This window comes from Halyomorpha halys, unplaced genomic scaffold (genome assembly GCF_000696795.3).
Source record: "Halyomorpha halys isolate HHAL.00 unplaced genomic scaffold, Hhal_1.1 Scaffold432.1, whole genome shotgun sequence".
Classification (NCBI taxonomy): Eukaryota; Metazoa; Arthropoda; class Insecta; order Hemiptera; family Pentatomidae; genus Halyomorpha; species Halyomorpha halys.
In genome coordinates, this window is record NW_027112419.1 from 138,755 (window position 1) to 152,123 (window position 13,369).

At 29.7% G+C, this 13,369-nt stretch overlaps 1 protein-coding gene across 1 annotated transcript in view; it reads left to right on the forward strand.

The window, feature by feature from the left end:
• The window catches only part of LOC106682631 (zinc finger protein Elbow), a 40,824-nt gene continuing 27,455 nt past the window's right edge, over positions 1 to 13,369 (forward strand). Inside the window, exon 1 of the mRNA XM_014423585.2 lies at positions 1 to 172. Within this exon, the coding sequence (XP_014279071.1) occupies positions 104 to 172 (69 nt within the window). The 5' untranslated portion in view covers positions 1 to 103. The remainder of the gene's footprint in view (positions 173 to 13,369) is intronic.

The window sequence follows — 13,369 nt, forward strand, 5'->3', positions numbered from 1 at the left end:
GGTAGGCCAGCCGCTCAGTGTACCAACGACCTCCCCTGTGTTCGGATCTGTCGCCTCTTGACTGTTATGTAGATAACGCAATTGTTGCCTTGATAGTGTCACCATGATTACTTCGGAGAGCGGCAAGCAATACCTCAAGCCGGACTATTTGTCTCCATTACCGGAGTCACCGGTAAGTCATTAACACCGTTGTCACTTATACAGAAAATAATTATTGTTATTTTAATAAATAAATGATAAAAAAAAAGTACAAATATATTTTGAGTGAATATGTGCAAGTGTTTCATTTTATAAATTCCAAAGTCGTAATAAGTGCTCTTTAAATTCTTATACTCATTGCAGGTTGTGAATTGTTGAGATAATTTTTGTTTATATATATATATATACAATTTTCTAAGTAATATAAATTATTTTAAATATAAAAGACTTATCTAACCGCTTAAAGAGCATTTGGTAGAAAACAATTACGGGTAGAAAACATGTTTGTGTTGATGTATTCTACAAAACATGTCTTTATTATTTTTTTTTAGCTGTTAGTATCTTGTTTATAATGACGAAATCATTCTATTTTGATGATGATAGTCCATAAACGTTCAAGTTGTCCTCTATAGTATTTGAAACCTTGGGTGTTATTTTTTAAAAATTTGATTTCATAAATGAACATATAGTGCATACTTAAAATTGTTATATCTAAGTTTAACAGAAGCAACATTCACAATGCATGTTGACTAGTCCTGTAATATTTATGAAAAACAAGGTGAAAGTCCAATATACGATTTCAAAGTATTAATCTCAGTTGGTTAAACAGGGTTAAGGTGCAAAGTATATATTCTCTTATCTGTACTTTGATAAACGATGTATCCTAACATAACTGTAAATTTACTTCTCTTCTTGAATATTAAGCAGTGATCTTTCACTAAGATTGAGTTCTTGAGATACACATGAATATTTAAACAAATAATTATTAAATAAAAACTAAAATCTTGTTATCATAATTTAAAATACGTTTTAGAAAAATGTAGGATGAATAATGATTACATAGTTAACTAAACTAAATTACAGCTAGTGATATGATATAATATGATATTTCATCAATGATCTACTTGATATTTTTTATTGTCTATAATAGAAAGTAATATACCATGGTATTTAACATTATAGTTTTCATGAGTTCAAGTTTATAGTACATATGTTTAGTGCACATATCTATAAATTTTATATAAATATTATTAAAAACATGCATTTATTTATTCTATGACCCATTCTTGCATCATAATACTTGTAGGGAATTAGATGCTAGTAAAGTACATCAGGTTTGAAAAACCTTTAGCACACTAATAACATAAATATGTAAATATTTATGTGTTGCCTCTTTTCAAAGAGCCTTAAATGGTTTTTGTTTGTGCATTGAGTGAAAACAAATATGTTAAAAAAAGGTAGTGTTTTTTTTTTTTAAATCCTTCTTGTTGTTCAAAGTTTGTATTTTTTATCATTTTGTTTTATAATACTATTAAGGTTATTTTTATTTTCTAATTATATATTTGACAGTGTAAGAAATCTTTTTATAAACCTAGCTTAAACAGAAGCTTTCACAAGAACACTCTTACCTGATTCTAACGAATGTTGTGAAATAAAACTCCAAGCCTGAGTCAGACTTATTTAGTAGCTCGTTTGTCTTGTTGCACAGAATCGTGGCCCCTCAGATCCGCAATCCCTGAACCGTGCCTGTTACAGTTTGTTTTCTTGTCATTACTATGCACTGTGAAGGAATTCAAATAAATTAAACGTAAACATGTGATTGAAGTATAGCTGTAATATTTTTTTTTAATTACTTTATTTCAGAGGATTATTTACTATAGAAGGGGACCAACCTTTGAAGTCGTAATATCATTATTTTTTATATTTGGCTGTTAGATATAGCATGGGTAATGAATGAAGGGGCAGCAATAAAAAAAGCTTTTATTATAAACATAACTCACTTTGAAATGAGCTAATTGAACCAGGATAATCTCTTAATTCCCATGGCATTTTCATATACACACATAATATTTGTATATATGAAATCATATTGATGTTGCACAACATTATGTTTTTTATGGTCTTATCTTTTAATTAAAATTATAAATCCATTATAATTTTTTTTAGCAAGGTTAAAACTTACTTAGCTGAGTTAAGAATTAACTTTAAGGGTGGAGGATTTAGTCCGGATTTAATTATTAAATATTTTACTGAAAAAAATGATTTTTATCAGACTAATATAATTCTTTCATGTTGTGTCTGTTTCTGACTTTTTCTTCTTAGGTCTCTTTAATTATAGTAATAATTTACAAGCAATGAATAACTTAAAACTTGCAATAAATCAATTAAAAAAATTTAATCTGACCGCTACAGCCCATGAAAGATTAGAGGTACAGACAGTATTTTCTAAGGAAGTACTTTTATTAGGCCAAAGGTTGTGCAAGAAGTGATTTGGTCAAAATCACGCTCAACTGATAGATTTGTTACCCGATTAAGGGTACTCTATTAATGAGGTTGGGTGGACCCCAGAAGGGTCCGAACCCACAGGGTTGACTCACGGCTTCAGTGAAAATACATGCAATATAAAATTCAGACAATTACTATAATTAAAATACATATTGTGTTAAAGTATTTTGCATTACTTATTTTTATTATTCAGTATTAAAAATAAATATGATTTTTTTTTTTTTATGCTTCTTCGTTGTATTTCCATTTGCTTTATCATTTTATCTTATTAACTTTCTCTCCTTAGTTATCTTTGTCTATAATAATGATTTGCGAAAAATATTTTCATTAGCTAATTTTATTTTTAATGAGGGGTAATATGTTAAAAATAGATTCGAAAACGTACAAAAACATAAATAAATAAAAAGAGTTTAATTCTAATATACTAACATTTTTTTAAATGATTTTATTTTAATTTTTTTTTAAATATACAATTCCTTAAAAATCAATGACAACAATAATAATTAATAAGCAAGCCTTCATCTATCTTATTATGATTTTTTTTTCTTTAAACTTTTTGCTGTCTACTACAGTTAATTTATTTTCTATCAAAATATTTATTATAATTAAGTAGCCTTCATCTGTTTTATTGTTTTTTCTTCAAAATTTCGCAATGTCCAGTTTAATTGCCATCTAGCAAAATACTTATTTAGCCTTTCAAATTGTAAATTTTATTATTTAAAACACATTTATGTTGAAAGCAATTCTAACTTTTATAAATTAAAATCTTCTTTCTAGTTTTTTTTTTAGTACATAACAATTTACTAATTATTAATAGATGTTAAGATTTATACTGGAAAAAATTATCAGCAAAGTCAAGGATCTAGTTCCTACAAACGCCGCTAGGCGGCACTACAATCTTCTCAGGAAGATTTGAACATCCAGTTAAACCACGAGGAAAGTTATGTGGTTCTGATTCAACGATCACTTTTAACTTTCAAAAACTGTCAGAAGCTTTCATGTTCCAATAATTCCAATAGCAGTAATCAAATTGTCAGAAAGGTGTTCCGACCATCACGAACGCTGAGTTTTTTAGGATAAAAAAAGCCGTGGATCTGAGTTAGTATTTTTTACTAGTTAAATTTCATTAATTATAATCTACATCAGGATTAATGAACTGCGCATGTAGTAAGTTCAGGATTCATTCTTGAATTGTTAACGTTTTTTAATATTCGTATTTTTTAATATAATTTATGACGATGTTAAGAAATGTAAAATGAGAATAATTAAGATAAATAACTGTTGATATGATTTTGAAAACCGTATATGGTTCATAAATTTAGATATTACGTTCCTTTTTAATCAATTTGTCAACGTTCTTGGCGTTCTAATTTAATTATTTTACCCAGCAATTAGCCAAATATCTGGTATTAACGACAAATAATCCCTTATAATTTAAATATTCATATAACCAGATTAAGTGACAACAACATCAATAATTCGAGTTATGAATTTACATAAGACCAATACTGCTGCTTTGCTTCTATATATAATATTTTAAATATCTTCCTATATCATGCATGCTATTATTGCTGTAGTTTGAAAAAAGCTGTATTTTAAAACAGTCAACTGTTTGTTACGCTCTATTATTTTTCTTCCCATTCGGTAAAAAATGTGGTGTATTAAAAAATGTTCGTAAAATATTGAATATAAATTTAGAGTGCTGTATTTGTAACATTTTGTATTATTTTTTATTCAATGAATAATAACCATAATAGGATGTTTCTATGTACGTTAAGTAACATCGGTGGCAAATATTATAAGTTTGCGAATTAAAGGTCAAAATATTCAATAATTTATTATTTATTGCTAGCTGTTGGTTTATCTAAAATACCCCAAAAGCTAAACTATAAAAATAATATGTTATGCTTTTCTAAAATTGTAATATTGCAATCCGAAATGAATCTGTAAAGTTAACAAGAAATAGTTGATTTTTTTCTATTTTATTTTCTAATTAAGTACCAGAACTAAGTATATTAATTTTTTTTTTTATATATTTTTCTTCTGTCTTATCAATGTCCGCGTTATGGGTTATGGAACTTCTAATGAACTCATGTAAAAAAAATGGCTGATGGTAATGTTAATTCTTAAGGGTCATCCTAGTAGTACAAGAGCACGTTAGAAAATAAGCTAATTATTTAATAATAATATTTTTGATTACATTACCCTAATTTTTGATTACTTTAATAAAAACTATGTATTATTATTACTAAAAATTGATGACTCTGCCAGGTACAGATTATTATTATTATTATTATGGCACTAGGGTCCTGCAAGAACCTGGGCCTCCTCCACAACAGCCAACCAGTCTCTTGCTTTCTCCTTCCATCTGTCAACCTTCAAGAGCTTCAAATCCTCCTCCACATCGTCCAGCCATCAGATCCGTGGACGTTCTCTTTTTCGTTTTCCACCTCGTTTGCCATAAACCATCTTTTTGGAATCCTTTCATCGGGCATCCCCTCAACGTGTCCTAACCATCTTAATGTTGCGCTTTTTATTAACGTCACGATGCTGAGTTTCCCGTACAAATTTATCAGTTCCTCATTCCTTCTTCTTCTCCAGACTCCATTCTCCGAGGCTCCTCCCCATATCCTTCTCAATACCTTTCTCTCTCAGGAGTTGAACATCTGTTCTGCTTTTCTTGTCATGGGCCTTGTTTCTCCCCATAGATTACTGGCCTTACGATGGTTTTGTAAATGACCACTCTCATCCTTTTAGAGAGAGCTCTAAAATTCCGTATTTTCTGCAGTGAGAAATAACATTTATTTTCTGCTGGTATCCTGGCCTCTATTTCACTCTCTACTTTGTTATCATCTGTAACCAGGCTTCCCAGGTACTTAAAGTGGTTTTCAGAACTGAAGCTATGGTCTTTGAACGTCACTTTTCATGTACACCAGGTACAGATAGGGAATATAAAAAATGACGGCAATTGAAATAATGTCAAATATATTTTTTTTCAGAGTTCTAACTCACTAAAAGTAACTAAGACACTACAAAAACAAATAGTACATCATTTAAAGTAAAGTAAATTTTCTAAAATGTGAGTTCTAATAAAGCTATGAACATAATAATAGTTCCCGAGATGCATTTTCCTAAAATTAACATATCATAACGAGATAACAAAGAATCAGTTATCAGTGAATTGGTTTCTAGTTCTGATTTACGAAAAAAATATCTCAGATGAGTCAGATGAGTCACGTTCAGATGTCAGCTAGCACTGAAATCAAAGTTGGCTTAATGTGTGTTCATGAAATTTATCGTCCTAGTAGTAGTTTTTTCACTTCTTGGGCTCTTGGGGTGACTGGTAATAGGGTGACTATTTCTTATAAAAATTAATAATATAATGTAAAAATTAATTTAATTATCCTAATATGAGTGTAATACTGTATTAGAATCAGCAAAATAATCTATATGATAATAAATAGGATATAATATTTATTACATTAAGTTATATATTTTTTTTAAAATGGCATTGTTGTATAATACCGTTTATTTTCTCAGTGGGGCTCCACTAAACCTTCGAATTCCTCTCGCATCCAATCCTTACAATCCAAAATCCTTCGTAAAATCCTCAATACTCCTTATTTTGTTACTAATAAAACCATCCATAAAGACCTAAATGTTCCTTATGTAACCGATCTAGCCCCAACCCGATATCATTCTTTCCATTATAAACTCCCTAACCACCTAAACCCACTAGTTCCAACCTTGCTTCCTCTTCCATTCCTGGCAATACTCCGAGGTGCCTGAAAAGAAGATGGCTTCGTGACCTTATATTGTAAAATATTTTTAGAATTCTCTTGCTGGGTAGTTTCTCTACATGCTGTATCATATTATGTCATTATGATCAAATTTACTTGTTGTATTTTTTATACAGTTGTAAATATCAATAAATAAAAAAAGAAATTTCACTCATCTGAAAAATATCATATTTTATGCAATAGGAATCGAATAAGATATGTAATTAAAGATATAACCACTAAACCGCAAACATCTGTTGTTGATATTATCAACTAAGTTAATGCTGGTAGATGGGAAAGAATTAAATTATTGGCTCATTTGCATGAATGTGTTATTCCCAGCAGTAAACTATTATGAAATGATTTTCTAAGAGCTTCCATAGTTTATGCAGAACTAGATTAGATGTTATAAATAATCCAATAGATTGCTATCATCCCATAAAGGGTATAATTATTTTTGACTAACCCAGCAGGTCAACATAGCACGTTTATTATACCCGTCAGAAATAAAAGGTGGATTATGTCATGCATAATTCATCGCATGTGCACATAAGTTAATTTATGTCGACATGGGTCGTAACCATTGAATCCCTTAATAAACGTCTGTGTTAAATCTACGAGAACTAATATACTCAAATTAACAAGAAATTATTATTAGGTACATATATTATATATGTTTTCAACTTTCAAGCAAATCCTAAATTTAATAATTGCTACTACATTAAATAGGTTTATCTTTGGAATTTGAAAAAGCTGTATTCTCAGGTTTTTTCATTGCTTGGTATAATATAGTGAAGTATGTAGAAAGTGTAATTTTAAATTTAATAACTAATATTTTCATTACTATCTTCGCCTTATAAACACAAACAGAGTTCTTCTGGGAGGCTTTAATCTCTGACGGACCAGCTTCAACCCTCAAATCCGTTGTCATGATCGAGGTGGGCACCTGCTGGTCACCGTTTGTTCAAAAAGCACTTCCTCTTTATGAGCCCTATTCCTCTGGTCAAAGGAATCCTACACCTTTCTCGTGGGGGAAGAATATTCTCTTCCTGTGGAATACTCTTCTGGACATATGACTCTAGCAAAGGTCTCCTCAATTGCTCTTCCGACAATCGATGCCTAGATTTCCAAAATTTTACCGAAAATTGCATCATATACATAGACCGTGGCTCGTGGATTTGTCTAATGTCGTGCCTCTTGGCTGTTTAGCCTTTAAGCCCATGATCATATATATATAATTTCATTAACTCTCATATTGAGGTGTTTTTGATGGTCCCTTATTATTGTCGTTTTATCGACCAGGTATTTTCTGATCCCTTCTACTATTTTCTTGGCCTTCTCTACATGTCTATCTAAATACTCCTGCTTTTGTTTACAGGAGAGAGAAAGGGACTCCTTCTTCTCCCTTGGTCGGTTAAATCTTTCTTCCAGCTGAATGACTCTCGTCTTCTTGCCTTATCTGACTCTCAGATCGATTCCACAACTCCAAGTCTGTTAGCTTCAATAAAGATCAATGATTCTTCTTTATCCTTCATTTTGACAACCATAATTAAGTTTCTCTCCAATTTCTGCTATAAAACTTTTCCATTGTTCTATCATCAATCACACCAGGGCTAGTGCGGCAGTACAATCATGACTGCAACAATTATACAGTAACAGTTATAACGATTCACCTAGAGCGTTAGTAGTGTCGGATGAAATAGGTGTTTTAAAGGTGCTAAGCTCGTATATTTGGTTAGGAATAGGAAACCCTGCTTATTAGTTAATTATCCGTGATAGAACAATTGACAACACCTCCAGTTATACATCACTGTCTTTTCTAAATAAATACTTATTTGAATATCATATATGTTTAAAATAAATAATTTCTAACATTAATGAACTGCTTACAATACTGTCATTTTTTTTTTTATATTTACCAGAACCTGCTACAACCTAGTAAACAACACGAATAAATGCTAGCGCCTGATAAGAGTTATTATAAGGCTTATATTTAATCCTAAAAGGGCTTGAAATCAAAATAAAATATATATTCCTTTGTAGCCCGGACTTTGATTACCAAATTGTTTTTATCAGAAATGAGAATTACCTTCGTACGATAATTAAATTTTTTTTTGATAATTATATTTGTGTGTATAATGATTAAAATATATCGTAAAAATATTAATTTCGTTTAGTAAATATATTTCCATTACTAATTGCTGACAAATAATTGGTCTTCCATACATATCTATTGGTTTTATACTATTTGTTATGGACTGGATTGCGTTAGGTCATGTAGTTCCTCAAAACTTTCTCGATAAATAAGGAAATGCTGAAAAAAAATAAATAAAAAACTACTCTAATGTTCACATGGTATTCCCAAAGCAGTTCACGTGGTATTCCCCGAGTGTTTCTCTTTTAATACTGATAGAATCTAACGTCTTTTTTTCTGTTATTTTGTATTTGTGCTAAAAGAAAAAATTGCTCCTTATTAGAACTACTTATTTTCCCTTAAAATCTACAAAAAAAGTGAACAGAAAGTGCTGAAATTTTTCACAGGAAAGGAATCATCACTCGTAAGATATCGATCTGTATTTGACGGTGCTGACTGGCGAGAATATTGCACGATTACTGCTCACCGCAACTATCAGCCTGCTAGTCCGGAAGCTTTGGGAAAAAAATTCCAGTTATTTCACACCAAATTTTGAATACTTTAATGAAAACTATCAATTTAATAATCAAAATTGATTTATTTTGTATTGATATATAATTAATAAAAAAAATAATTGTCCTGGATTTTCGTTTTAGAAAGTTTGATTATATTAATTTTTAAAACTGTTGAGGTGAAAAAAAACTTCCTAATAAAATACAAACTATATCCCATACTCATGCACCAATAGTGAAAGACAATGGTTTAAATCATGTAGTTATAAAACAATTTTAAACTATAAGTGTAAAGATGGCATGATTTTCAATATGGCAATTGAAAATATGACAAATGATTACAAGAATTTTAAATATTCACTTAAATGCTCCCTACTTTGTCACAAATAAAATCGACCACAAAGACCTTAATGTTCCGTTTGTAACCGAACTAGCCCGAACCAGATATCAATCCTTCCATTACTAACTCTAACCACTCAAACCCATTAGTTTCTAATCTTGCTTCCTCTTTTATTCCGGACAATCCTCCGAGGCGTCTGAAAAGAAGATGGCCTCGAGACCTTATATTGTAAAAATGTTTTTAGAGCGCTACCATTGGGTAGTTACTCTACATGCTTGCACCATACCATTATGATTTCCTCAAATTTACTTGGTGTATTTATTTACAGTTGTAAATATTAATAAATAAATTTTTAAAAAAATTTTCACTTATGACATGAAATAAAAATGACATAAAAGTTGTTGATTAGAATAACTTAATTGTTACAATTTTAGAACGCAAAGGTGCATCAGTATGGGATATTTGTACCGAAACGTTGTACAAGCAAAATATACAATAATTTATATTTTTTCACCTCAACAATTAAAAAAATTAAATTAATTGTTCATTTGGAGATCTGTATCTTTTAAACTACCAATAAAATTAAAAAACCTAATAGACTATGATTTAAAGTAGAGTAAATTTTCTTTGATATTAGCACCAATAGAGATGTTTACGTTCAGGAGTTCCTATGACACAATTTTTTAAAAAGTAATATTTAACAACTAAATAACGAACAGAGCTCTCGGAGACGATGATAAAACAATAGAATTAGTGTTTCAGTTTTTAAAATTAAAACATTTACTGACAAAAATATAACATTGAACAGAAGAAAATAAAAAAAAAAATAATAATAGAATAAATAAATAAAATAATAAATAATCAAATTAATAATAAATAAATATAAGCAAAATTAAATAAAATGGCGTCACTAAACAAAAACAAACAAACAAACAGAACTGTAATAAATCACTTAGAAGGACTCTAAAATGAATTTTTCGTATTTTTGGAACAACCGCTAGATTTTATTCTCCCTTACTATGGTTGGCATAGTCATCAATTTAGACTCGAAACTGTATATAGTTTTTTATTAAAGTAATAAAATAAAATTTAGGTGAAATTACCATAAAATTGGGGTGAAATTACTGCTTTATTTCTCTTCTTTGGCTCATGGACTACGTGCTTGCTTGCCTCGGCCATAAGAAATACCCTTTCAGTCAATATCCAATAGCCATAATTGGAATACCTGTATAAGCTGATGTCTAATTGAACTATTACACACAAAACGGCCGAGGGAACTATCTAACACAATTCACTATCTTATCTGGAATGCAATTGCTCGGTCTTTGTTCCGTGATTGATCAGCGGGGGACAACGTTAATGGACCTATTATTGTAGCAATAGGCCATTACTGAGCGAGATAAAGTCCTAATTAATATCCGTTAATGTTTATAACTTCAATCTATAAAGCTGTTTTATAAATTCCCAGGCTCCAATGAATCATTGGCAACTACAGCCATTTAAGCAATATTTATCGTGTAATTTATTGCCGAGGGGGTAATACTGCCTGACAGCGAGTTTATTGCCATCGATTTATTTGATTGAGGAAACGTTGAGACCTTTTCAAGCTCTAGAACATTGAAACCGCTGAGAAACAATTTATAGTCGCCGCTAAAGAATGTGTGTGCTTGGAATAAATCTAAAAAGAATGTTGAATAGATGTAACTATAAATATATATATAATAATCGTATGAATAATGAACGCATGTAGTGACACAATCGATAACCCTTTTTTTTCTTTGTTTAGTTCGTGCTAAACTTTTTGCAATTTTTATAAAATATTAAAATCAGGCTCAAAGCCATAGATGGTATTTTACATACATAAAATATATACTAAAACTAAAACTGCTAAAAAATAGTGGCAGTAAATTACAATCATTCATATCTACATGCAATCAAGAAACCTCCAGATCAAGTACCCCTCCCCCCCACTTCTTGGCAATAGAAAAACTACAGCATTCATTTCCTGAGCATTCTTAATGATGAAATCCTATGGAAGTCCAATAAGATCGCATAAGATTTCATTTTTCCAATGAATTATATTTACATGCCATCAACTTTGATAATATTTTGGTGACTAGTAAATATTGAAAATAAATAATAGTTTCTTTAAAATAAGAAATAACTAGGATATAAGAAATGTTTCGACCTATATTTTCATTCAATTTTTTATTATGATAATATAATAAAATAATTTGTATCCAAATTAAACCTCATAAAATTTTTAATTATATCTTTAAATGTCCGATGTTTCGGCCAGCCTGGCTTTCCTCAAGGACAATCTTAAATATAAATTTACGCCTCACATTCGAAAATTTAAAATCTTTTTTGTAGGTTATTCTGCCCAGGTCATTAATTTCAGTCGTCACTCTATTTCGTCACTTTACCATAAAATTTTAAAACTTTTAATTACAGATTAACTTAAAACTATTATCAATCTTTTATCGATAATAGAGTGACATATAGATAAGAGAATGATAATAGTGTTAAGTTAATTTGAAATTAAAAGTTTGAATATTTAAAGGAAAAGTGACAAAATAGAAAGATTTGACTGAAATTAACGACCTGGTCAGAAAAGCCTGCGAAAAGTTTTTAAATTGTTGGATGTGAGGTGTAAATTTACTCTACATTTGTCTTTGAAGTTGGCTAAGTTGGCTGAAACGTTGGACATTTAAAGAAACAATAAAGAGTGCTTTGAGACTTAAATTGGATACAAATTATTTTATTTAAACAATAAAACCAGTCTTTAATCAGTGAAAAGATTGTTTATTAACCTGTTCATATTTCAAATGTTTATACGTTTTTCTTTAATTATTTATTCACATCTTCGATGAAGGGATGTTGGGAATAAGCAAATTTTATCTCAAGAACATAAATGATATGCTAAAGAAATTCGGCAACTACACATTTTTTTGAGATCATAATTAAGTTTTATGATAGCTGATCTCTCGTCTACCTTTCTTTTTTTTTAATTTATTTTTTATTGTCTAGTATTAGTTTTTGTTATATACATTCAGAAATTAGTACTGGAGCAAGCGAAACTCATTCACACTATCATTGTAGATATTTATAAATTAAATGATAACAAAATAATAAATAGAAAATTATAAATAAAATTAAACTTATATTAAAATAGTATCTTAAACACATTCATTCCTATTTATAATATTTATATTCAGCACGATGAACTGAACCAAGCTTATCCCTCCATTTGTGAAGGAAAAACCATACTATGGAAGACCCGACGCTTTTCTCTCTGCTGCGTCACTGGCACAATCTTGTTTTAATTTTTCTCTTTTAATGTTTATGACTGTATCAGTAAAATTATGGAATAAATGATAGTAATTATTTTATAAGTTCAATAAAGCTTACCGGATTCCATAGTAGAGAGGAGATACTAATTAATATTTCGTATTTTTCAATATTTCTATGGAACATTATTCAGGTTAAAAAAAAATAAGGTAGCCTATATAATACTCTTATTACCGGAAGCATGTTTTCAACCCGGAAAACATTTGTATTCCACTTATCTCCTTAAGTTAACTATCAAATCCTATCATAGTTTAATTTTTTTCATTTTTCACTACTAGTAAAAACTATATATGGTTATCTGTTTCAAACGAAGGAAACTAATGTTACTTTAGTGGAAGATATTTTAGAAAATCCGTGTTTAAGCTTTTTCAGTCTTTGTATAGTAGGATAAGACTTAGCTGGTATTTAGCACCGCTTGATTACTTGCTGATATACCTGATTTTAATCAAAATCATTAGGGGCGTTATTGATAAATCGAAGAAAAGTAAAAAATCGATAATATAATCGGCACTTCCGGTTGATTTTTTTAGAAAATTGGGTTTACTGTCATATACCAGTTATATACCTTCCTTAAATATTAAATTTAAGTTTCCTACGACTTTTCATTTTTACTTGGACTGTTCACTTAAACACAGACCATTTACCTTAACTTAATTTTTTGAAATCAGAGTTCCACAAAACGTATATTTCCCTCGAAAACTCCTAATAATAATTTCCCTTACTGTATATAACACAATGTATCAATGTATGATACCAAAATTTAAAAATA